The sequence below is a fragment of the Panthera leo genome, chromosome C2 (genome assembly GCF_018350215.1).
Source record: "Panthera leo isolate Ple1 chromosome C2, P.leo_Ple1_pat1.1, whole genome shotgun sequence".
Taxonomy (NCBI): Eukaryota; Metazoa; Chordata; class Mammalia; order Carnivora; family Felidae; genus Panthera; species Panthera leo.
Window position 1 is genome coordinate 77,639,427 of NC_056687.1, and position 26,954 is coordinate 77,666,380.

A 26,954-nucleotide genomic window follows, 5' to 3' on the forward strand; every position below is an offset into this window, starting at 1 on the left:
GAGAAGGAGTCAGGAGCACACCGGACCCTGAGCCTGCCCAGTAAGTCCCCACACCGTTCCTGCCCAGGGCGCAGGGGTCAGCGAGGAGGGCTCCTGCGCTCCCCGAAGCTTTCCTAGTGAGCCTCCCTGAAACCGCCAGGGGGCGCTGCGCGGCGGCCGGCGGGCCGGGGGCGGAGCCGCTTTAAATCGCGGCGCCCAGCAGGTTGGCGTCTCAGTCCCGAGCCGGGAGCCGCGCAGCTTTTCGCGTCCCAACTCCAGCGCCGACCCGGACCGGACCCAGCGCTGACCCTGACCCACAGTTTCGCCAGGGGCAGCACCAGGAGCAAGGCTCCCCGCAATCACTTTCTCTGCGCGGCTCCATCACCCCAGGGAGTCCCAGGTGCGCACCTGCCAGCTCCGCCTTCTGCACCTGCCACCGGCGAGCCGGCGCGGGCACCGGAGCGAGCCATGGCCAACGCGGGGCTGCAGCTGTTAGGCTTCATCCTGGCCTTCCTGGGCTGGATCGGCTCCATCGTCAGCACGGCACTGCCCCAATGGAAGATTTACTCCTACGCCGGCGACAACATCGTGACTGCCCAGGCCATCTACGAGGGGCTGTGGATGTCCTGCGTGTCACAGAGCACCGGGCAGATACAGTGCAAAGTCTTCGACTCCTTGCTGAATCTGAACAGTGAGTGCCTTCCCCACCCCCACGGCCGTGAACCTGAGACCCCAGGCCCCCAGGGGCTCCTTTTTTGGGTAGAGGCTACCAGTTGATTCCGTGATGTAATTACATGATGAAACTTAAGTTGATCAGGTCTTCTGTTCATGTGCTTTGTGGTGAGGAAGCAAAAGAACTGTGGTTTGGGAAAAGAGACACCCTGGGCTCAGCTCTCATTTTCCCTCGAACTCCCTGGGTGACACTTTTCTCCTGTAGGTGTGTTTTTATCTTAAATTCCCTTGAGAGTGAAGTGGAGATTGAGTGGGTGAAGGCCAACCTCCAACTTCAGATCGAAGGCCTTTCCTGGACATTGTAAGATTCAGTGTAAATTGAAGAATGGTTGGGTTTGGGCAAGAAAACCCTGTGCTTTAAAAAGTTCAGAGGCTGGTAGTTTTTCCAGATTCTACAATTACTAGACAATCCCAAAGTTTTAGATGAATTGTGAGGGTTTTAAAATCTATCTTTACTATGAGTTTTCATAGTAAAAGTCACATTCCTATATGGACTGTCCCAACCTAGTGTGTACTACCCACACTTGAGCTTGAAGACTCTGATCCTTTTGAGTTTTGAGATCCACTAAGTGTGGGGAGGCTCCATCGCATTCTCTTCCTTGACTCGGGGTTCGCATTCAAGCTGGACTCTGCAGAGGAGGCAGATTGTCATGTTATTTTGGAAAGTGTAGCTGGTGGCAGGTGGAAAAGGGTGACAAGAAGGAAAAGTTCTAAATAAGCTCCCATCATAACAGGGAGGGAAGAGTGAGGGCATAGAGAAAATGTGGCAGAGGAGACGCAGTTGAGGAAGGCAGAACTCAGCCGGGGAGGAAGGTAGTGAGAGACACAGTAGGTCTTCTCTGAGCTTCCGTCTTCCTCAAAGGAATGTCTGTGTAACGCACGTCCGTTCTTCTGTCAAGTGGGAGAGGGTTATGCAGAGAGAACTATTTCGAGAGATGTATTTCTAAGGATGATGGGGAGAAGGATGATAGAATGGGCTTTTTACTTTTATTTTTCTAGGTAAAAGCTTTTGAGTGCCTTTTCAGAAATGCATTAAATTGCCACTTACCTAGGTCATAACAATTCATGGCTGGAGTACCTTCCTTGAGGTACTCCACTAGTTGTCCTGCACCTGTGTGCCTCGTATGCCCTTGGACTAACTTGAAGAAAAGTTTCCTCTGTCTTTACCTGGACAAATGAGCCTGCCCGTCAGCCCCCTTTGTGTTCTGAGGGTAAACCTCGCTGTCATCATGCAAACTTACTTCTGTTGACCTGCCCACCTGCTGTGTGTGGTTTTGTCAGAAACCATACAGTTTAGAGTTATTAAATCTGTTCTGAATCTGTTCAAACAGCTTGAGCACCTGGTCCGTCAATGTGCATGGTGGTTTTGAGTGTTCTCGTTTCAACTTTTCAAAGTTCCCATATTGTTAGGATCCCTTTATACCAAATATAAGAAGTATATTAAGTACGCTCCCTTATGTAATCATTGAATCTCCCCATGAAAAGACGAATGCGTGTAAGGAAATGATGTCAGGCATTTTGCATGTCATGCTAAGGACTTGGCAGATGGAGAAGGTTTTAAGGGCAATTCCAGAGAGCTCTCTGATTCTTCTGATCAAAACAGTTCATTCTCAACACATTTAACTAGGTTTCCTTTTACTTCCTTAAGCCACCAAATAGAATCCATGACCAAATTGATCCATGTTGTAAATACTCCAACAGGTAGGTCATTGCTGTACCTGATAAAGTGTCAAAATGTTTTACTTCCATTTATTCCCTGCTAATATAGCAGTTGCGGTTTTTTGAAGCTATTGTGGAAGAACTAAATACACTCCCCTGCACATTTTAGAGATTGCTTCCTGATGATTTAAGTCCAGATCAGATTCCTCTTTTTGTTTTGGTCAAAACCAGGGTTTATCCAAAGTGGAGGTGAGGCCTTTCTCTCAAAACTGATTCCCAGAAGAGGGAGCCTTGACTCACAGGTACTTTCCCAAGCTGCCAATGACTGACCAGATGCCTCTGAATGAAGCCTAGTGAACCTGTCTCTGTTTCTCTGCCTGAGCTGTGGTCCTCACCCTCACCTAATGTAGAGACCTGGGGTAGTGGTGATTCATTGGCTGGATTGGATACAGTTTTGTAACATCTAGAAGAGAATGATTATCTTATACGTAAGTAGTGTCCCTTGTAAAGGGTTGCATTCCAGGAAGTGCTTTTAGCTTATAGCTTAACTAGAAGTTTCCTGAAATTGTACCTTGTTCTCTTTGCCAGTAGAGCCCACTTGGCATCTTAGGGTGGAGATAGAGAAATTTATCAAGGTTTGTAACAACAGACATGTTAAAAGCCCTTGATCCCCTGCTCTAGCTAGTGTCAGCTATAAAAAGCATGTGGCATTCATAAAATATCTAAAGGAATATAGGGTATTGAAACCAGTATAGGAAATGGGATACAACGGGGCTTTTTTTTTTTTTTTATGTGGTTCTTGCAAAGTAGTTTATTAAAATGTAACTGAGAAACTTCCTGGGGCGGGGAGGGGGGGGGGGAATGTTACACTGTGTATTGTGGTTTTACTATGGCCGAAACCATTTCAGTTCCATCCCAGGTATGAGATGCTTATTGACAAGATGACTCCTGCAGCTGAGAACTGGCATATACAATGAGGAGTGCCAGATACAGCTGCAGTAGACTTTTCCTGATTAAACTGTACATCTTGCCTTGTGTTGATCCAGTTCTCAAGCTTTTGGCAAGCTTGTGTCTATTTTATGTAGTTAGTTCATTGTTTCTTCTTGCTTGATTTTAGTGGCGAGAATGGTCCAAAGGATTGGGCTGTCCAAGTAGGCTGCAGTGTGGGAGGTGTGCAAGTAAAGAAGTAAGCATTTTGTAGGAATGTTGTAGGGAAAATCCAAGCACCAGACAAATGGAAGGTTAGGCTAGACTCTCCTAAGTCTCATGTAACTTTGGGATTCTGTAATTTGTTTATAAGCTCCTCTAGCCTGTTCCACTTGCTTTGCATGAACCCACATGTGTGTAGGTGTGCTTAATGAGTATGGGTTGTCAGTGAGGTTTCCCAGCACTCTCCCCATGATGTCAGGCTCAATCAAAGAGACGAAATCACTGACTTGGATTTTAAGTCTTTAAAGCATAGGCAGAGAGGAAGGTACTCACATTTCCCCAGTCTACATAATTCATGCTGCAACCAAGGGGTGTTCAAGGGGCCACTGGTGTTCGACTCTATTTCATGAATTAGTTTTGACTCTTGGAATGATGAAAGTAAAAAAAAAAAATTAAAAATCTAAGCTTGAAATCAGAAGTTCTCAATGCTTACCCTAGTTTTGTGCTAAGTAGCTATGTATATTATGGTAAGCCACTCCATCTCTCTGGGCTGTAGTTTTCCCACTTATAAAATAGGGCAGAGCGAGGGGGATGGGGAGATGAATCCATGATTCATTCATCAACTCAACAAATGTAAGCCAGGCCCTATTCTTGCTCCCAGGGATACAGCTGAAATGATTTAGAAGGTGCCAGTGTTGATTCCTGCCTGTGCCAACATTCTTTGTTACTGACTGCCATGATTGAAGGCAAAGAAGCAAGTGCATAGTTTAGGTTTCCCTGATGGGAGCGATGGGTAAGTGGTAATATGGAAGCTTACATTCAATCATGAGGCAATTTCTCTAAGAAACAAACAAAAAAGATAGCGAGACTACTCAGGACATCCTGAGAAGTGCTAAGTCCTGACTCCTCCCAGACCACTTCAGTGACTGTGGCAGTGTTCTGAGGTCATACGCAGTGGCCACCAGCTTAGGCGTCAATAAAATGGAAATCATAACAATGAGAACTCTTGAGAAACTTTGAACTTGAGAAAAAGTGAAAAAGCCATGGGAGTATATAGTTCTGTGAGTCTGTGATGAGCTCATTTAATTGCAGGGAAGAGAGCGTTTTTGTTTCAGTCACCCAATGGTCGGTTCATTTACTTGCCTAACACTTATTAAGCAACTACTCATGCAAAGGGGGACCACGTGAGGGTGTGGAATTAATGAAAATCGATTTTGTTTTATACATACTGCGTAAGGTAGTGATATAGCAATATGGCCAGTAAATAGCATACACAATTATACAATGCCAGGTATCTACAGGAGACTTTGCTGCTTGTATAGTAAGACTTAAAAAAAAAAAAAAAAAAAAAAGAAACCTTTAGAAAACAAAATGGACATACTTGTCTATACTTGTCTTTCTACACTCATGTTGATTAACCCAACTGTAGTCGATCAGTAACTTCTCACTCATTTCTTGTCTTGTAAGTAGAGGTCTTTGTAAGTACTTTTTCAAATTATACTTTTGGGTCGAAAGTGGTGAGAACCCCTTAGGGGGTCTTTAATCTCAAGATTATCGGTCTAGGTAAGTGTAATTAAAAGACTGCCTCCTCTATTTACTGCTGAATAATGATGAGAAACAATAGTGTAACTTTCTGAATGTTTGCTAACCATTTTCCCCACAGACAACTTTAGTCAGTGATAAGAATATTGTAGAGGTGTCTCTAAACTTAAAGGGCCAGGAAAGGAACAGATTGCTTCCAGAGTTGATCCAATTAGGCCAGCTCAGAGTTAATAGTTCAAGGCTATACTGTATCTATCTGGTCTAAAATGCTGTTTTGTGGCTCTCAAAGATTTCTCAACTTCTTTATCCTTCTCATCATTATTCTACTAGGAAAAAAAAAAGAAAGAAAGAATGAGCTCAGAAGCTCATTCAATGCAGAATTCTAAAATTTTGAAAGCTAAAAAAATAAAGAAGTTAAGCACAAAATATGATTTGTTCCCTCCTTGTATAAGTTTCTGGCTTTTAATGATTGAAACTAAGTCTAGCTTTATATAGGAAATTTTTACTCTACCCAGGCTCACTAGGGAGGCGTTGCTCATGAGTATATCAAAGACTAAGCTAAACACCAGAGCATTTTCTCTATTGTATTAGTGCAAATTTGAAAAAATAAAAACATGCTCTAATTTGAATTCGTTGAACACAGGTTGAAAAACCCATGTAGCTTGCCAGGTACTGTTTGTAGTGTTTTGGATGGAACAAATATCTGCCCCAAGACCTCAAGGAGCTCACAATTACATATTTTAGACCTCTGACTTAAAAGGCTTCCATAAGACCTTAATTTGAAGGATTCATCTGGTTCCAGCTTAAAATTGTGCAATTTAGATTCTATCTCCACATAAAATTCTCATAACTTGTAACACAACACTTGCTCACTTTGACTTTGTAATCCATTGTTATATACGCCTAACTAGTGAGTTTTCATGTTGTTATGATTCTCAGCCTTTTTTTTAACAACCCCCCCCCCACCCCACACGTATCAATATAGTTAAGAATTCATCCAAATGTCTCCAACGAAGCAAGATGAGATTTTGTGTTTGATGTGCATCCAGTATTGTAACATAGAAATTGTGCAAGTCAGTGGATGCCGAGACATAAATGAAAAGAGAGAAGGAGAAAAATACTGCTTTGCAAAATAACACTATTGCTTTATCAGATCTTTAAAAATGAAACATGATCTCTGTTCCATTCAGCTTATATGATTCCCAAGCAATTTTTTTCTATTTTTGCCATTATTTTTTGTGCATTGTACAAATAATTCATTATTCTGTGAAGAAATAAAACAGAGGAGGTTTGTAATGAACAGAAGAAAATGTTTCCTCCCCCTTAGAAGCTTTGTGAAATAAGGGGAAAGAATAAAATGGGTATGGCATGAACCAACTGTGCTTTCCCGGAGGACTTGAAGGGGGAAAACTTAGAGATGAAAACTGTGAATATTCGATCATTCCAGGTGAGTACAGATGGAGACGTGGGGTAGTTTATCTATGTGTGCTCCCTGTCTGGGTGGTTTTATACAAGTGTGACTCATGAGACTGAGGCACAGTAGACTTCCCGTGAAGAATACCTTGTGATTCAAGTGCTCAGACCTGCTGGGCTGGTGGCCTGGTGTTTTTACATGAAGTGCAGATCAGGATGATTATTACAGTTTCTGAGTCAGGTTGGGGGCCCTACAAGACAAACAAAGTGGAAAACTTGGAGAGACATCATAGTTTAACAATAAAAGTGGTTAATAAAGGTTGGAAAACTGTTTATGAGAGAAAAAGGCAGAAGAGGCTGAGAGATGTGGAAGGCTGCATGTAATTTAAGGGTCGTCATGGTAAGAATATTTGCTAACTGTGCTCTCTATATTGAAGGTAAAAATCCTGCCACCCCTTCTTTTAGCCCCTACAATGACTTCTGATTACACTTAGAATAAACACCGAACCCCGTACTCCAGATTGCAAAGCCCTGCATGATCTATGCCTTCTGACCACCATACTAAACCCACCTCATTTTATTTGTCACATTCTGTCATCCTCCAGTAGAATGACCCCCTGTCCCCATTTGCCCAGGATTCAGGTCCTTCTCAGGAGCTAGGACTTGTAGTTTTAACACCAAGACAGTAGGGTGCCTGAGTAGGTTCAGTAGGCTAAGTGTCCAACTCTTGATTTTGGCTCAGGTCGTGATCTCACAGTTCGTGGGTTCGAGGCCCCACATCAGGCTCTGCGCTGGCAGCATGGAGCCTGCTTGGGATTCTCTCTCTCTCTCTCTCTCTCTCTCTCAAAATAAATAAATAAACTTGGAAAAAAAAAAAAGACAGTGCCAGGCAAACAGACAGGAGTCATCTATCCTCCTGGCATATGGATTATCTTTGTGAGTTTCAGTATTTCCTCTTCCGGTATTCTTTTGCTCTCAGTGGCATTTGGAACCAAATCTGAAATTTGTGTTATGTATAAGAACTTAGTTATTTTGCTTTTCATTTCCCTATTGCATAATGATTGTCCTTGCAAAAACTGTTGGGAAATGAGAAGGAAGGACACACTGTAACAGTGGATTCCTTGGTACTTTCCTCCTCTTACCTCAGGATTGTTTGTGATTCCAAGGAAGAAGGTTTACATTAATCTTGTAAGCAGCTTCAGTTCCTGGGAAATGCATAGGGAACATGTGTTTTCATTCAGCAGTTCTTATACTACCCTGGAATCTTAAGCGAAGTGTGTGGGTAGGGTACACATGTGCCCACACATGCTTATAAGGACGTGGATATGTAAGCGGGGAAGGTGTTTCCATTTTGGCATGTAATTAAATCATGGGGCGCCTGTGTGGCTCAGTCGGTTGAGCATCTGACTTCAGCTCAGATTATGATCTCGTGGTTCACAAGTTCGAGCCCCGCCTCAGGCTCTGTACTGACAGCTTGGAACCTGGGACCTGCTTCAGATTCTGTGTCTCCCTCTCTCTGCCCCTCCCCTGCTCCTACTCTCTCTCTGTCTCTCTCTGTCTCTCTTAAATAAATAAATAAACATTAAAATTTTTTAATCAAATAAAAATTTATCTTGGCTTCCAAAATATCTGTCAGATACAGTAAAATAAAATACCTTTGATTCTTGTGATTTTATCAGAGATTGGATGTAAATATTAAAACATTAAAATTGAATGATGTTTTAGAAATCTTTAGAGTTAACTGCGACTGGGAATGTAAGTTTTGAACATAATAAGACTGAGCTTAAGTATCGGTCTGATAATGAGATACAAAACCTTTCCATCATGTCAGCCACTTTTGCAGACCATCAAGAAGTAAGGTGTTCCAACTTCTTGGCTAGAGATATGGTCATTCACACTTTCCATAATAGAAGCATGGTCCCAAAGAATAATAAGCAGCTTACCCAAGATGGCACAGTATGTTACAATGTAAATAATATTTATATCTGCAAAAATAATTGTCACATGTTAACACTGTCAATAAGATAAAGATCTTTATCTGAAGGAGGAAAAAAATCTACAATTAATCAAAGTCATTTCCCCATAAGTGAGTGAAAAAGTTGAAGGGGAGAAACTTTTATTTTCAACCTGTGCCTTCATTCCACAGTGATGGTATCATGGTTTTTACTCTTTAGGTAACATACTGGTATAACCTCCCAAAGCCGACTGTATCTATATGATCATGATTTAGTACGCCAAGGACAATAACAGGATATGAGAAAATTAGTGGAATCTTGAGAAATGCTACATTAAATTATTGTCTGCTATTTTACAACCTGACAGTTTAATCGTTTTGGACACTGGTGATACCTCTGAAAATATAAAACTACTATGTTCCAAACTAACATCTCAAAGTTTATTTGGTTTTGTTCTAAGAAAATGCCATTGATATCCCCCACCCCCAGCCCAATCACTGGAGATACAAATGTTACTTATCCAGCCATGATAATCTTTGAGAAATTCGTTACTCGTCTTCTAAATTCACCTGTTTTTTTCTGAAGCTTGATGACTGGAGTATAAAGCCATTGACTATTACCAAAGTATATTGTAAGCCATGTTAATTATAAATGGTTTAACATTAAGGATAATACATAGGATTGTTATTTCAGAATTAAAATACTCTGCTAGTGAGGATTAGAGATGTATTAGTTCTGCTAAACCTATTCAACCAGGTCATTAATTATTTTTCTAGAGAATTTGAAGTTCATATTGAAAACATAAAATGTGAGAGCTGGAGGACTTCTTACTCATCATCCAGCCAGGCGTTTCTTTTTCTGGAGAGGAAACTTTGTTGGTTACCTGCAGAAACATTGCTGGAACTGGGCTGTCCTGACTCCTAGTTCATTGTTATCTCTTCCCTACAACATTGGAATATACTTGGCCTTCATTCATTCTCCTCTTGTTGGCCTAGGCGTCCTTTTTCCATGTTGTAAAATGTTTCCTTCCAGGCACTTTGCAAGCAACCCGCGCTTTGATGGTGATTGGCATCCTTCTGGGACTTATAGCCATCTTTGTGGCCACTGTTGGCATGAAGTGTATGAAGTGCATGGAGGACGATGAGGTGCAGAAGATGCGGATGGCTGTCATTGGGGGTGTGACATTTCTCATTGCAGGTAAGAGTGGCCCCGTCCCCCCGCCCCCCATGTCTCTGGCACAGTTGAAGACCTCGGTTTCGGTTTCCTGAGAGTTTATTGGATTGGTTGCACTTAAACTGATTTATTTAAGCTCCTTTCAGATCTTGAAGGATGTATTTCGGTTCCTTTAAAATCTTGAAGACACAGAAACCTTGAGTCGACTTTCACTCTCTCAAATAGGATCCAAATGAAAATTTGAGATCTGTGCTCTATGGCGGCGGAGGTGGGGGGGGGGGCGGGCAGGTCTGTTCATTGAGGTCCCAGGTGCCGGCTGTTTTGCTACAACCTGTCTTCCAGGTGAAGAGAGGTATTTTCTATTTGGCAAACACTAAGGAACAATTCTATATGATTCAGAAATTTTCTGTAGTGTCTCCACAGACACTATGTAGCAGAGATGGGGAGTAATGACAGAGAGAGTACGTGAAGATTGCGTGAATTGTAAAGGTCTGTGAGCAATGGATGGGATTGAGGTTTTTTGGAGAAAAATGAGGACAACATTCCAGGCAGACAGATGTGATTCCAGAATAAATAGGATGTACTATAGAGAAGTGAAGAGAAAGGCCAAATGGAGTAGAGGTGGAACGTTGGAATGGCAGGAAATTAGGTTAGATGAGATAAGAAAGAGAGAGCCTTGATAAAGTAATGAAGTTTTGTTTTCCATAGACAACATACATGTATTTGTTGCTTCATTCAAGTGTTGATTGATGTGTTACATGTGTGACCTTTGAGAAAATGAGTACCAGAAGAAGATGTGGACAGTTCCATTATAAAATTCTATAATGAGGGGTGCCTGGGTGGCTCAGTCCATTAATTGTCCAACTTCAGCTCAGGTCATGATCTCACAGTTTGTGAGTTCAAGCCTCACGTCAGGCTCTGTGCTGACAGCTCAGAGCCTGGAGCCTGCTTTGGACTCTGTGTCTCCCTCTCTCTGCTCCTCCCCAGCTCATACTCTGTCTCTCTCTCTCTCTCTCTCTCAAAAATAAACATTAAAAAAAACTTTTAAGCCTATAATAAGAATTATATTAAATAAGATTGTTTATATGTATGTATACACATATATACACATATGTATATATGTGTGTATATAAAATAATAGACTACTATATAAATTATAAACAGTGTATATACCTTATATAGTATATGTAGTAGTCTATTATAGTTTTTTAAAATGACGCTAGTGATATAATCTATCATTAGGAAGAGCTAGAATTAGACTTTCTTTTCTCATTTTCTCTTTGACAAAAGACTTTGTAGGGCCTTTAGCCCAGCATCATATGTGGATTTTACCAATAGTGAAGGAAGAGTGTCTGTGGCTTTACTAAAGATTTGGCTAAAGGGATCAGTCTTTGAATTTATTCAAATTAGCTCCTGTCAGAAAAAGGACGGATGGCATTTTATTCCCAACAGTTTGGTCCTAAAGGCTATGAATAAACTGCATAGTGCCCCTTCTTCGCTTACCTTCTTATAACTTCTGTAAGTGCAACACCCCTGCTTCTGTTTTACGGTAGTGAGGGTAGCAGGTTCCGGAGCCTTGTCATCGGTAGCCTTTGTCTTGGTAGCCAAAAGCAATAGTGTTTTCTGTCAAGTATTAGAGACAATTAGATTGGGCCAATTTTGGCGGGGAGTAGGGAGGGGAAAGGGAAGGAGGGAGTAGCATGGACATATTTAATCTGTTTATAGTGATAGTTTTATAGAATTACTGTAAAAAGAAGCTACTTAATCTCTTTGGATAAGAAATACTGAGATATTTTATACTTCTTATAAATGATAGGAGTAATTATGTTGAGTAAGTAGTTTCCCTGGTATTACTGAAATAGGAAGTGTGTGAGAAATTGAGGGCATGCTACGTAAATCGATCTAGCATATGGCACCTCACCAGTTCTCAAGGCAATATCTGGCATGTCTGGCCAGTGGGGCAGTAGGATTTGGTCCATACTGAGACAGGTCCTGCTCTTCCCTGCTATCTAGTTGTTTACTTTCCTTTTGGTCCTGTAGAAATGTAAATTTCGAATTTGGGTCAAGAAAAATGGAGAAGGGTTTTCATCTCTTTTGCAAGTGACTGTCTATACTAAAACGGACATTGGTTTTATCAAAAAGTTTAGTACACTAATGTGTAACAATATCTTTGAAGGAGATCTTAGCTGACACCAAGCTGTTGAGTTATTTCCCAAGGAAGTGTTATTTGTACCTGTGACCTTGGACTGTAAGTGAATAAGATGATATGAAGAGGGTAAACCATGCCCAACTTCAACTTAATATTTTTGCCTCTCTTAACAGAATACTTGGAATAAATCATGTCTGAATCTCCAGGCTCCCTCAGTTAAACTTGTCTAAATTAAAATTGACTAAATTAAAAATGTCAGCACTATTGATGAGGTTCAATTCTTGTAAAATGCTTATAAATGTAATGGGTGTATATTTTATGTTCATTGTTCCACAATGATTAACAGTCTTTTGTTTTGAATTTCTGTAGGTCTGGCTGTTTTAGTTGCCACAGCATGGTATGGCAATAGAATTGTTCAAGAATTTTATGATCCCATGACCCCGGTCAATGCCAGGTAATGCTATTCATGCATAAAATAGTTTGTTCTCTGAGAAAATACCCTTTTTATGTTCTGCAAAGTCCAACTAGTGCTGTAACTTCCCAGATTTGCTGGGAGGTTTATGAAATTTTAGTCAAACTTGAAAATAATCTAAAAGGCCTCTAACTGATGTTAAAATGAGTTTTAACAGCCTATATTGATGACAAAATTCGCTTAAAAGTAGAACATTTCCAAGCTTTATACTTTTCAAGTATATACTGGACCTTTATTTCTTGTTTATTCTTTTAATATCAATAAAGATGTTAACATATTTAACATTTGCTTTTTGAAGTATATCCCAATACTTACCGCACTTGATTGATTGATTATTTGTAAGTTAACACACTGTTTATGATTGGTTGAAAAAATAGTAATACTGTAGAGGTTAATGAATAGTACTTCAATCCCAACAGTTTAATTTTATTTAAGAAAAAAAAATATAACTTATTTATGAAAAAAATAAGTTGAGATACTACTTTGAAATTTTCTGTTCCATAACAGCTATAAAATTGGCTTTGCTAAGGTCATTTTTCTTAAAATTGCAAGTTGTAGAAATAACAGAGCTGAGTCTTAGCTCTCATGTAACAACACTCTTTGATCAGCGACAAGGCTCTTTGTCTCGCTGTGTTCACATCATTAAGGCCTAATAACTGCATTCAAAGTCAGGATGTTAAGGTATAATTATTGTTTGTTTAGAGCTAGGATGAATGGATGAAGAATCACAGTGATTGGAGAGATAAGGTGTGCTTCTCTTCTTGTAATCACCCACATCTAGGAGAACACATACTGCGGTGATCATGATCCTGTTGGAGCCCATCCCCTAAGACTTACAATATAGGGACGGAAATTGCAGTCTCAATAGGCTAAAATTGTATCAGTAATGCATGTGAAAGCACTTCATAAATTGCTTGGCACTGTATACTTGTTATTTACATGGTGTTCCATGATCCTGAAAACCATCCACTGAGGCAGACGAGATTATCCTGCTTTAAGAGAAGCAGAAACTTAAGGCTGGGATGTGAAGGTACTTACTAGCCAAAACTGCAACAGTGGAGAATCCAGGCCTCATCACTCTAGATCCATCCCTCCTCTACTCTGTGGTCCACCATCATTCACAGATCCTCTCCTCAGGAGTCTGGCTTCATACATCCACCTGAATCAGCTAATCTGAATGGTCTGTGGATTGCTCAGAAGTCTTTTTTTTTTTTTTTTTTTTTTAAGAAAACCATACATTTCTGACTTCAGCGTATGTAGGTATCTAGGATCAACTATTGAAATTTTAATAGTCTCCATCGCTCTCTAGCAGTTTCTTTACAGGATACGGTTGCTACTTGGCAAGAGCATAATTGTTCAGTTTTAGCCTGAGAATCATGGTCCAAGTCATAAACATGCTTTACAGGTCTCCTACATGTGGTAAAGTCTTTGGAAATATTTGTGTGATTAACCTGGTGTTGCATGCCATATTGCCTGAGCTACTATTGCAAAGTGTCTACAACTGTAATGTAAACATTCTTATATGTATGTATTCATAAACCTTAGAGTACCTCCCCCAAGGGATCATGGGGGATTTGTTTTTAATTGGAAAAATATTAAATGGATATGATACTGATTTCCATCCTTAATTATAAAAATTTTCAATGGTTCATTGATTAAACAAATGCATTGTCTTTTCTTTTTAGGTATGAATTCGGTCAGGCTCTCTTCACTGGCTGGGCTGCTGCTTCTCTCTGCCTTCTGGGAGGTGCCCTACTTTGCTGTTCCTGTCCCCGGAAAACAACATCTTACCCAACGCCACGGCCTTATCCAAAACCTGCACCTTCCAGTGGGAAAGACTACGTGTGACACAGAAGCAAAAGGAGACAGCACTATCGAAAGAAGTAGAAAATGGACATTGTAATACTGTCATTGACCTTAGACTTTTGACTATTGTAGTCTGAACTGTGGTATTACCAAACCAAACCAAACAAAACCAAAAAAAAAAAAAAAAAAAAAACGAAAACAAAAAACCCGATATTTAAAAAAAAAAATACCCGTTGCTAAAAATGGCTCAGTCTTATTTTATCTCCTTTCCTTCAATACAGGAGGGAAGCCTTTTCCATTTTTATTACTGCTTCCCACTGAGTAATCACCTCAAATGTGGGGAGGGGGCGCTCCATAAATATATATAGATATGTATATATACATGTTTTTCTATAAAAAGTTCGATAACAAAAGCTCTTATCATTATATTGGTACCATTATACTTAAAGTATATCTAAAAAAAGAAAAATATATTTAATTCTATATTGATTGAAAAAAGCAGTTTATTTGGTATATTTCTATTCTTCTGTATGGACACATATATAATAGGTCAAATATCATTTTCTCTCTTTCATGAGTTATTAGTGTCTTTGACAGAAGCCCTAATCTATTTTATCAAGTATGACTTTTTTCACTTCTTCACATGTGCCCTTTTCATGTGCTTCTTTTATATTATTTTTATTATAGTCTTACACTATGTGCTTTGTCATCAGTCATTTTTCATGTCTTTATTGTTTTTTTTCATTAGGCTGAGCTTAATATTGAATCTGATAACACATTTTATATGCCTACAATTTAATGCCTAGAGTCAGTAAGAATCTCTTACAAATCAGAACGTTAGGAGAATATCTTTCTGTATGACCAGATGATATATTCCTGTTGACCTTCCCACACAATTTCTGTACTCTGCCTTACAACACTCTTGTTTGCTTTGAAAATATTTGTCTGATTGAGTTGCTGTGTGCTACTTTCCCAGGTGTTGTAACACAATTTTATTGATTGAGTTTTTAAGCTACTTATTCACAGTTGTATATCCCCCCCAAACTGTCTTTTTCTCCCCGCACCCCCTCAACCATATTGTTTTCTCATATGTAATTATCATATAGTTTACTTCTTTCTAGAAAAAAATGTCTCACATGTCTGAATGAAGTGCTAAACTTCCTGTAGTGATAAGCTGATGACGAATATTCCCTCTCTAGCTGTAAGCGAGTCACTTAATCTTTCTCCTTTTTTCCCATCTGTCAAATTGAGATAATGATACTTAACCAGCTGGTAGAGGCAGTGTGAGTATCAATTAGTTGATATTATTCTCATGCTTTGAACATGAACTATGCCTAAGTAGTGTTTTTATTTGCTCAATTGGCTGTTAAGAAGTCACTGAACCCAACCTCTACAATGCCTTTACATCGCCCAGCACCTTCCTTTCTCTATTGGTCCATTTCCTTTCTATCAGCTGTGTATGCCATGCTATTGGTTCCCTGTTCCATTTTAACAATTGCTCTTCGTGTTCCTGTCTGAGAAATTACTACTTCACTTGAGCAAGATGATGTAATGGAAGGGTGTTGGCTTTGGTGTCTGGAGACCTGATCTGAATCTTGGTGCTATCAATTACTACGTGAGTTTGGGCAAGGCACTTTGCTGCCCTAGATTTATTGCCTCATCTGTAAAAAGGGGATTGTGACTCCTGACCTGCCTACCTCACAGGGCTGTTGTGGGGATCCAGTAATATGGGATACATGTAAATATGGTTTGATAAGGTAAAAAGAAAAATACTCTATGAAAAAAGAATTAAGGATTTGAGTGCATAGGTTTTGGGTTGCTTTTCAAATCACTGAAAAGAGAGAGAAATTTTAAGAAATGGCTTTCTTGCCTTAATCTCTCACATGATGGGACACTAAAGTGGAATTCAGCTTACTAAATGGAAAAGATTCTGAGGAAGTCTTAGTTTCTTCAGTTAGTATGGCCTGATGCTTTTTGTGGCTAAGCTCTTCTTTCAGTAATGCAGACCTGACTTAGCACAAGTTTGCAGATGTAATGGGTAAAACAGGAGTGTAAGCATTAGCAAAGGCAAAATATGGAAGATGTTTTGAATTATAGTAACTGGCCAGCGTATACAAGGTGTTGCTATTAGCTGGCAGCTAGCACTACTTGAATAGGTAGTTTGGAAATGGTAATTCATGGTGAAACCACATGGGGAAGTTATCCAAAGGGCTGCATCATATGAGGATATGAACCAGAAAATTTTAGTGTGTCTTCCAAATCTAAAACTCTATGTTCTTAGAAGGTATAAATCAAAGAGACTTTCTACTTACATACATCCTAATGATGTCTGAGTGTAAATGTATGTGGCTACTGGTTGCTAAACTCTACAGAGAAATTGATAGTCTAAAATGGCCAACAGAATTGGTACACCAGAATTTATCCAATTCTGCTATTTTTGTACTCCTCTTCTGTGCCTGGAAACAGACAAATAGATATTTTGGAGTTTTGTAATGGGAATTTGTATAAAGCATTACTCTTTTTCAATAAACTGTGTTTTTTAAATAAAAAATAGCTTGTTTTTCTAATTTCAAGATCGTCATGGTTGGAAGAAATTATGGTTGAGGATAGGATCTGACTCACTGTACATTCCTGGGAAAGTGCTATTGTGCCTCTGGGCCATCTATCAAGTAGTTGAGTAACTCTACCCACTGTAATGGCCTATTTCTCTCAAACTGAGTTTCTACCTCATCAAGGCTGGTGATAGAAGAGAATTCCAAGAGAAGGTGCTTTATTTTCCTCATCCACAAATAGGGGACATGCTACAAAAGATGACTAAATGGTAAAATAGCCATTGTACAGTATTGTGCAAGCGTAAGGTGGTTGTGTTCCTCAGAAGGTGGAAGAGTGACAGACGGTAGGCTAGAAATTCATTATCGTTTTTGTGATGATTATTATCAAAACTACCTCTGAGGAAAGCAAGTGATGAAACACATTCACTAATTACCTGAAAATATCAATAATTGATAAAGCCTTAATTGCAACCCCTCCCTGGGCAATTTTCATATTAAAGATATAGGCTTGTAAACAAATGATTGCAGCTCTGTGTGGAATTTCAGACATCAACAGGATGGGTGAGAGACTAAGGCTGTCAGTCAGTTTGATCTCAACTAATTGAGCAGATGCAACAGAATCCCAACTCTTTCTGTAGAATTTAAATTTCTGTGGGTAGGGTCCAGGCCCATGCAGTTTGAGAGGAGATAAAATGCGTACGTGCTCCTGACAAGAACTCTGAAGTAAATCATACCGAGTAGACACCCACTTCTGTGTGAGCTCATCCTTGTTGGATGCCATTTTTCTGCAAACCATGCCATTTCCCCTATGTTTTAGCACTTCCTATGTAGATGTGTGTCCGGTTCAGGGAAAACTCCATGCCATTTTTATATTCCCCATTTGTAAACCTGTTGCTAATATCCTAATAAAATCCAGTAGTGGATACTTTCCCTTCTCTCTGCATGTGGCAGAAGTGTAAGATTTCTGCAGTACCCTCCTCTCCCAGCCTAGACATATTCCATGTGTCCCCAGCCTGCCCTAAAATCTCTACAGTTAGCTGGTACCATGGAAACTGACAGAAGTTAGCGTAGATTCTAGGGTTATGGGAAATAGCTTGTTGAGTCCAAAAATAATCAAAAACATTCTCAATGTTCTGAACTTCTGCAAACCTCATGGCATTTTGTATACTAGACTTCCATTGACAGGTTTTTCCAATATGGCCAGTATTGGCAATTGAACTTGAGATATAAATTTACTCAACTAATACTTACTGAACACCAATGATAAGTCCAGTGTCAGTGAATGCAGACAAGGCTAAGTGATGTAGGGTACCAACAGACCCTGTCCTGGTGGTATCTCATCATGATTTTGATTTGTATTTTCCTAATGATGAGTGATGTTGAGTATTTCTTCATGTGTCAGCCATCTGAATGTCTTATTTGGAAAAATGTCTATTCCTGTCTTCTGCTCATTTCTTAATTTGGTTGTTTGTTTTTTGGCTGTTGAGTTTGATAAATTCTTTATGACTTTGGATACGAACCCTTTATCAGATAAGTCATTTGTAAATATCTTCTCCCATTCTGAAGACTGCCTTTTAGTTCTGTTGATTGTTTCCTTTGCTGTACAGAAGCTTTTTATCTTGATGAAGTCCCAATAGTTCATGTTTGCTTTTGTTTCCTTTGCCTTCAGCGATGTGTCTAGTAAGTAGCTCTGGTAGAGGTCAAAGAGGTTGCTGCCTGTGTTCTCCTCTAGGATATTGATGGTTTCCTATCTCATATTTAGGTCTTTCATCCATTTTGAATTTATTTTTGTATATGGTGTAAGGAAGTGGTACAGTTTCATTCTTCTGCATGTTGCTGTCCAGTTCTCCCATTACCATTTGTTGAAGAGACTGTCTTTTTTTCCATTGGATATTCTTTCCTGCTTTGCCAAAGATGAGGTGACCATATAGTTGTGGGTCCATTTCTGGGTTTTCTATTGTGTTCCATTGATCTATGTGCCCGTTTTTTGTGAAAAATAAGTCAACCAGAGAAAGACAAATATCTTATGATTTCACTCATATATGGAATTTAAGAAACAAAGTAGATGAACATATAGAAAAGGGCAGGGGAAAAGAAGAAAGGGAAACAAATCACAGGAGACTCTTAATGATAGAGAAAAACTTGAGGGATGATGAGGGGATGTCGGAGATGGGCTAGATGGATGATGTATATCAGGGAGGGTGCTTGTTGTGACGAGCACTGGGTGTTGAGTGTGGTTGATTAATTGCTGAATTCTGTTCCTATAATCAATATTGCACTGCATGTTAACTAAGTAACATTAATAAAATAAGATAAAATAAAATAAAATAAAATAAAGAAAAAAAGACCCTATCCAGATAATGAGCAGGGTGAACAATTATTACGTGGGAAGAGAACTAAACTTGGAATCTAGCACTGGTTCCACCATTGATCAGCCACAGTGAGCTATGGAGAGCTCCATCGATTTTTTTTTTTAATCTGTAAAATGAGGAGCTTGGCCCCATGCAATCAATGGTTCTTATCCATAACAAAATCAGATTCACCTATGGTTTTGAAATGTCCCATTTTTAGGGTCTTACCCCAGATCAGGGGAATCAGAACCTCTGAGAGGAAGTCCCAGGTAGTAGCTTTCCAGGAGACTCCAATGCATGAACTGGGTTGTAAACTACTGGACAATGTCATCCTTCAGCAATAATGCTCAAAATCTTTTTCTGGCTAAACACACACCCAACTACTTCATAGATTACATTGTTGTCTAATTACCCTTTCTCTAATATTGTGGTTTTATTTTCCAGTTTTAGGGTTTTTGTTGTTGGTGGTGTGTGTTTGTTTGCTGAGGGGAGAGAAGGAGTTAAAGGGAGGCAGTTTTAAGAGGTTTTTCTCATATTTCTTTAGAAAAATAACTTCTTTTCTTGTCATTTTCTATTATTTTTAAGTAACCCTCCAAAATAGCCATTAATGCAAAAGAAATTATTTATTAAAGAACAGCCTTCTACTTAAAAATAACATTCTCTCAAGAGGATAAATGATTATAAAACAGAGCCTGAGTTATTTTCCTTTGCTACAGGAAATTTTCAGAAAGTCCTTAGCTAAATCATAATTTTACTTCATTTGTTTTTAATTGATTAATTATTTTATTTCAGTTTTTTCATCATCTCTATGACTTTTTGTCTTGATTCTCTTTCCCCACAAAAAGAAAAAGTAAACATACACACACACACACACACACACACACACACACACACACACATAATTTGGAAAAGGTAAATTTTGAAAACTGGACAAGTATTTCTTAACTAAGTTGACCTGAATTAAAGTCCTTTATTCTCCCAAAATGGATGTTTTTCTTTTAATCTAGCACAAAAATGAATTCCATATGGGTTAAGGACTTGAATATGAAAACAAAAACTTAAAAAATTTCAGAAGAAAAAAAATTGAACAGATTCTTTACCATTAATTACAGAATTTTTTTATTAAATAAAACACAAATGGAAACCATTTTTAAAGGAGATATACAACTACATTAAAACGAAGAACTTCTGTTCATCAAAAACATGATAGGAACATAAAAAGATAGTCCATAATTGGGAGGAGAAACCACGACATAACATATAATAAACAAAAATTTTATATACAGAATATAAAAAGAACACCAATAAATGAATTTAAAATATATAACTCAATAGAAAAATAGCCAAAACTCATGCAAAGGTATTTCACAAAAGATGAATGATATAAGGTCATTAAAGATATGAAAATACACCCAACTTTATTAATAACCTTAACAAAAAACCTTATATATAAAATTAGTGAAATGCAAATTTAGGCCATAGGCATACTCCATAGATTGGCAAAATTTACAAGTCTAATAATACAAGTGTTGATCAATGGTGGTGAGTCTCTCAATTGGTCCAACCAAGTTTGAAATACTGTTATATTATAAATTTAAACATCCAAACTCCTATAACAATGAACTCCTAGAAAAAATCAATATATATAACAGTATACATGAATACAATTGACCAATGTAGTAATTTTAATAGAAAGAAAACTGGAATTCTTTCAAACGTTCACTGGTGAGAGTGTGATAAATTGTGGTGTATTCATACAATAGAATATCTTGTAGCAGTGAAAATGAAAAAAGTACAGCCATACATAAAATAAAGTATTTTATGTATTCAAGGATTATGTTATTTAGAAATGTGATTTTGAGTGATTAAAAAAAAAAGTCCCACAGGGACACACTGAGTATAATACCATTTTTATAAAACTCAAAACTAAGTAATATATTGTTAAGGCATATATACATAAGAGACAACCTATTGAGAAAGAAAATCCTGGGAATGATAGACACAAAATTCAATACAGTGTTACATCTGGAAGAAGGCCTGTGGTGAGATCAGTGAAGAGCTTACAGACACGGATGTTGTTGGCTATGTTCTAGTCCTGGGTTTGGTAGAGGGTTCACAGGTATTCATTATATATAATTATTATTCTTTAAAACTTACATATATATATTCTTTTGTTTGTATCAAATAGTGTATTGGAAAAGACAATAAAGAAATGTGTTATAAAACAAAGAAATGTCAACAGGCTTCCACTTTTATGTCCCATTAGCTAAAATGGTGTTCCTGTGGTCACATTCCACAGCAAGTTGGGAAGTTTAGTTACACAGATGAGCACATTGTTGCCCCTGAGTATCAGATTTTGCTTGTCTCATTAGCTAGATCACCTCAACCAATTTACGAATGTCTCTCAACCTCAGCAATAACATGTGTGTGACTTAACCCACAGAGTTTTAGTAGAAATCAAATGACATTACATAATGTGAATGTCCTTTGTAAACCAAAAACACTGAACAAATATAAGGGATTATGCTTTTCAGGCATAATTCTCTTGGAAAAAGGAAAACCGTTATGTTTTTTATTTATTTTTAAAAAATGTTTAATGTTTATTTATTTTTAAGAGAGGGAGAGAGAGAAAGAGTGAGAGACAGAGAACGCGAGTGAGGGAGCGCAGAAAGTGAGGGAGACACAATCCGAAGCAGGCTCCAGGATCTGACCTGTCAACACAGAGCCCGACTTGGGGCTTGGACTCACGGACTGAGATATCATGACCTGGGCCCAGGTCAGACTCTTAACTGACTGAGCCATTATCTTTACAATTTCAAGTGCACAGTTGATTGGGTAGGGTCTTTTCTCTGATTTCATATATTAACCAACCTCCACGTCTGTCTTTCACAATAATATATCTACTCAGAATTGAGAGACCCATATTACGAATCAAAAAGTCAGGTTAGCACTATACATCATATAGACAAGCACATTTCCTGATGATGTGACTTAAAAAAAATGATAAAACATAAAATGCACATAACAATAAAAATGTCTAGATGCAGCAACTTTACTCTTTTACATCCTCATGAGATGTTGGAAGCAAAGCAATTTTGTTGAAATGTTATCAGTGAAACTGTCCTCTCTGTACGTTAGTGCTTACTCTGTGCCAAATTCTGATCCAAACAGAAAGTATAGAGATGAGGAAAACATAGCCTTTGCCTCAGAGCCACCGTTTTGCAAAAACCCAGAATGATACCATCGCCACTGTGGTCTACATGAATGATGTACCATAGAGGTTGCGCAGTGGATAGCCCAGAAGGCCATACACAGAGGCTTCAAAAACAGAAATTATGAGAGAAATAAAAAATTAATCAACTAGGATACAAATTCAGGTTGTGAGAGAAACCTTGAATGACCACTAATGACCAGAGAAAAACCATTTATTTCCTATTCTTCAGAGTGGTAAAAGTCTTAAAACCTAAAAACGCCAAGTGTTGGCTAGGATATGAAGAAATGGGTTCTCAATCTCATTTACAAGTGTGAACTGGTAAACCACTAACTATAGAAAGCCAATGTGAAAACACCTAGGAGAATTGCTCCTTTCACTGTGATCTGGCAATTTTAACTTGAGATAGAAATCCTTGACTAGCAAATATCTGGGCATACCATGATTGCATGTATATGAGAGGTGAAACTGTTGGTGTTGAGTGCTAAGGGAAGCCCAGAAGCAGGGAGCAGTTAATAACTTTAGAGAGTTGAGAAAGCTGGTAGAGAGAGAAACACCGAGGCATGGTCAGGACAAAACAAAGAAAGGCATTCCCAGTGGAGGGCAAGATGTGCACAGGTGAAAGGGCAAGCAATGTGGTGAACAAAACACATAAGTTATTCCAAGCGACTCAGCATACTTAAAGCAAAAGTGAAAAGAAAGTGTAATAAAGGTAAGGCATATGCAAAGATTCAAGTTTCAGATTAAGAAATTTGAGTAGGTGCTTCCCTATCTACAAAGATTCAATAACTTTTTCTCTGAGAATTAAAGGGAAGATCTGATACAAGCTCTAGAGTTTAAGAAAATTTGGCACTAGACATCTTTTGATACTGGACATCTCTTGTGATTTTTTTTTTTAATGTCCAGTATTCACTCCTCCTTCTAGTAATGGCACTATGGTTTGTTTAGATAAATATCCTATATTACTCTCTGTAAGTATTGTTCAGATGGTCTATCCTACCACCCAACAGGATAGAAACATATGTGTATAAATATCTACAATGTTTTTGAACATCAGTATCTTCCATATTTCTGGCAAACCTGTAATAATTGTTATGAATATTATTATAGAATATAGAGGAAAAATAACCAAGACTCCCTTAGACGTGCATATCCAATTTTCCATCTGCATTTCATCACTAGGAAGATTGGCGTGTCTGATGGATTCTTCCTACATTATGGTTCTTAATCTTTCTCTTGAAGAAAGAGATTTAATCCATCAATGAACCCTGTCAACTCTACCTTCAAATTTCATCCTGAATCAGGTTGTTTCTCTCCATCTGTTACTGCAGTCCAAACCATAGTCATCTCCTACCAAGACCAGTAGAAGAACCTCCCAAATGATTCCCTGCTTCCAGTCCTGTGCCCTACAGTCTATTCTCCAAATAGTAAAAAGATTGATCTTTTGAAAACGTAAGTTAGATAATTCTCCTATCTTTGCTCTTCACAATCCTCCAGAATTTCCAAACAATTTAAAATAAAATCTGACCCGAGGTGTCTTCCCATCCTTGTAACTTACCGCTATCCTCCTAAATCATTCTGCCCCAGCCTCTTGTCTCATTGCCATCCTTGTAACGCAACAAGCAAGCATCTTTAATTTATTGGTTTTCTGTGAGCTTCACTTTTCTCAGAATTGCAAGATTTCACCATACCAGAAAAGTCTTGTCTAATCACCCTATTTGAAATGGTGCCCCATCACTCTATTCCTTTGTCCTGCTTCATTTTTCCTAACACGACAGCAAGGGCAGAATGTTATACTGTATATTTATTCATGTGTTAGTGTATTTCCTGACTGTTCCTCTGATTAAATACCCAAAGAAGGCAGGAGATTTATATATTTATGTAAGTTTTATGTTTGTTCACCACTAGATCATAGAGTCTAGGACCATAGAGCTTACCCTGTAGTATAACTCAAGTAGTGGCTAGTAAATAAATTCATTAATCAAGTGAATGACTATTTTAAGGCAGAACATATGAACCAGGTTGGGCCAAAGAGATTTCATTCTTTTTGTTCATTCTTTATTATAATTATTAGAGAGGAAAACTCTCCTTTTCTAGAATTTGTTAGATGAAAGAAGGAAAACATAAAGCCAAAAAATAAATAATAAATAAAGTCATCTCTATAAGAAAAGCAGCACTGCAGGATGGAAAGGAACAGTGCCTAATAACGTAATGCCAACCCGTAGATTCAGCCACACCGAAAAGAGCTGTAACTCTGGACTTTTGGGTGCCAGTACACTACTTATTTCCTTTCTTTAAAAAACTTTAATGTTTATTTATTTTTGAAAGAAGGAGAGTAAGGGAGGGGCAGAGGGAGAAGGAGACATGGAATCTGAAATAGGCTCCAAACCCTGAGCTGTCAGCACAGAGCCCGGCATGGGGCTCGAACTCACAAACTGAGAGATCATGACCTGAGCTGAAGTCGGATGCTTAACCAACTGAGCCACCCAGGTGCCCCTTTTATTTTCTTAATGCCTTTGACTTAGATTTCTGTCATTTGCTTCTGAAAGAGTCCTGACTAATATAATTACCAATCTCCTCATATAAAAATAGATCAAGTGAGATCTGGGAAGATGGTGGGTGGGGGAGAGTTTTCACCAAATTCACAAAATTAATGATGGAGCCAAGATTTACGCTTAGAACATCTGAATCCAAATCCTGGTCTTTTTTTACTCTATCACTTAGCTGGCTGCACAAATAGATTCAACCGCCCCATGATCTTAGGTTGTTGGGCATTAACAAAACAGCCTAGTATTTGGGCCAAGAATCCTAGGAAATTAAGTAGATTGAGATGAAGTTCCTTGTATTATTTAATCTTTTAAAATTTAAACTGCTACTTCACCGTGGGGGAGTCTAGCTCAGGAAAAAGAAAAAAAAATTCCTTTAAAGAAAATATGAGGATTAATCCTCTCAGTGAAACTTAAGCTATAGGTTCCCTGAAGAAAGGAAAATCACTTTTATAAAGACTTGTTTTTCCTCAGAAACTTGTAACATTCATGCTTTTTTTTTCTTCCCCTGGGTTTATTGCACCTCACAAATCTTTTAATTCCCTGCATCCGGATGAATGTAACTGAATCATAGTTTCTGTGCAATGCTGTGGACCTGCCAACCCCAAGTTCAACCTTGGGACTGTCAGAGTATCTAACAAAGTGTGGAGCTCAGTAACTGGCACATAGTAGGCATTTGACACGGGGCTCCAACTTATGAACAAACCATGAGATCATGACCTGAGCCAAAACCAAGAGTCGGATTCTCAGCCCACTGAGCCATTCAGGCACCACCCCCAAAACCCCAAACTTGACATATAGCCTTTACTCAACATCTCCACCATAAGTCGAATAGGAATCTCAAAACAAAACATGGGCAAAACCAAATTCCTGATACCAAAGCAAAACAAATTAAGAAGGTCTCTCCATTCTGTCTAAGTGTGACTGCCTCTTCAGTGTTATGAGCCAAAGTCTTAGCTATATCCTTCACTGCATTTTTTGGTTTACACACTATATCCAATCCATCATTGAATCCTGTGAGCTGCAGTTCAAAATCGATCTCAAATCTAACTCTCAAATCTAATTCTCACCGCCTAACTCCAAGCCCCACAGTCTCTCATTTAGACTACTGATGTTTTATTAGACCTTTTCATTGTTCACTGGGCTTTAATCCTCATCTACTTGGAGTTCAATTTCTAGGCAACAGCATGATTATCTTAAAACCCAAATCATAAGTGTCTTTCTTCTGCTTAAAACCCTCCACAGTTTTTACATTTTACTTGGAATAAAATTCCAATCCCATACCTTGGCCCATTGTCTGTAAGGACCCGTGTATTATATGACCCTTGTTTCCCTCTCTGATGTCATCTCCTTTCCCTGACTCATTCTTTGTTAACCACAAATATTTCTCCCCTACAAAATCCATATTACCAACCTAGGACATTTGCATTTGCCATACCATTTGACGACATAGCTCTTCCCTCAGCTATCCACATGGTTAATTCATCTCTCATTGCATCCAGGTTTTTGCTCAAATGTCACCTTGTTCAAAAACGCTTCTTGACCAATCTAAACACAACAACATGTAACCCAGACCCTCATCACTGTCTAACATCTTATCTGCTTTTTATCCATAATTCTTATCTACAATAGATACAGTATATGCTTATTTGTTCATGTGCATATCATTTGTCTCCGTCAGAATGCACACTTCATAGAAATGGAGAACTTTTCTGTTTTTTGTTTTTATTTTTTTTAGCATTTATTTATTTTTGAGAGAGAGAGAGAGAGAGAGAGAGAGAGAGGGACACCACAAGCCAGGGAAGGGTATAGACAGTGGGAGACACAGAATCCAAAGCATTCTCCAGGCTCTGAGCTGTCAGCACAGAGCTGACGTAGGGCCTGAACCCATGAGATCATGACTTGGGCTGAAGTTGGTTGTTTAACCAACTGAGCCACCCAGGCACCCTGAGAATTTTTCTGTTTTGTTCACTGCTATATTTCCAGCTGCTACAACTGTGTCAGAGCAGGTATTCAATGACTTCTTAATTGATTAGTAATTAACTTTTCTTCTTTTCCTTTAACATTGTCCTATACCTTGTTCCATGGATTCTTAACAAAGAAGAGCGGTAATAATTTTTTATGTCTGATTTTTCCCACATCCTTTGTATAAGATATAGTATTATATTTCTGTTTTAAGATACTCATTGTGAGATGGTAGAGGCATGGGAGAGAAGATGAAATGCCCTGCTTAGTTACATGCTTGTAGAATTCCAGGGATTAACT

General features: G+C 38.6%; 1 protein-coding gene across 1 annotated transcript; it reads left to right on the forward strand.

Moving 5' to 3' along the window:
• The first annotated feature begins 228 nt into the window (after nt 1-228).
• Nucleotides 229-16,558, forward strand: CLDN1 (claudin 1). Its single transcript, XM_042903324.1, has 4 exons — nt 229-670; nt 9,462-9,626; nt 12,121-12,205; nt 13,909-16,558. Exons 1-4 carry the CDS (start codon nt 448-450, stop codon nt 14,069-14,071), a joined length of 636 nt encoding a protein of 211 aa, XP_042759258.1. The 5' UTR covers nt 229-447; the 3' UTR covers nt 14,072-16,558.
• Nucleotides 16,559-26,954: the final 10,396 nt, after the last annotated feature.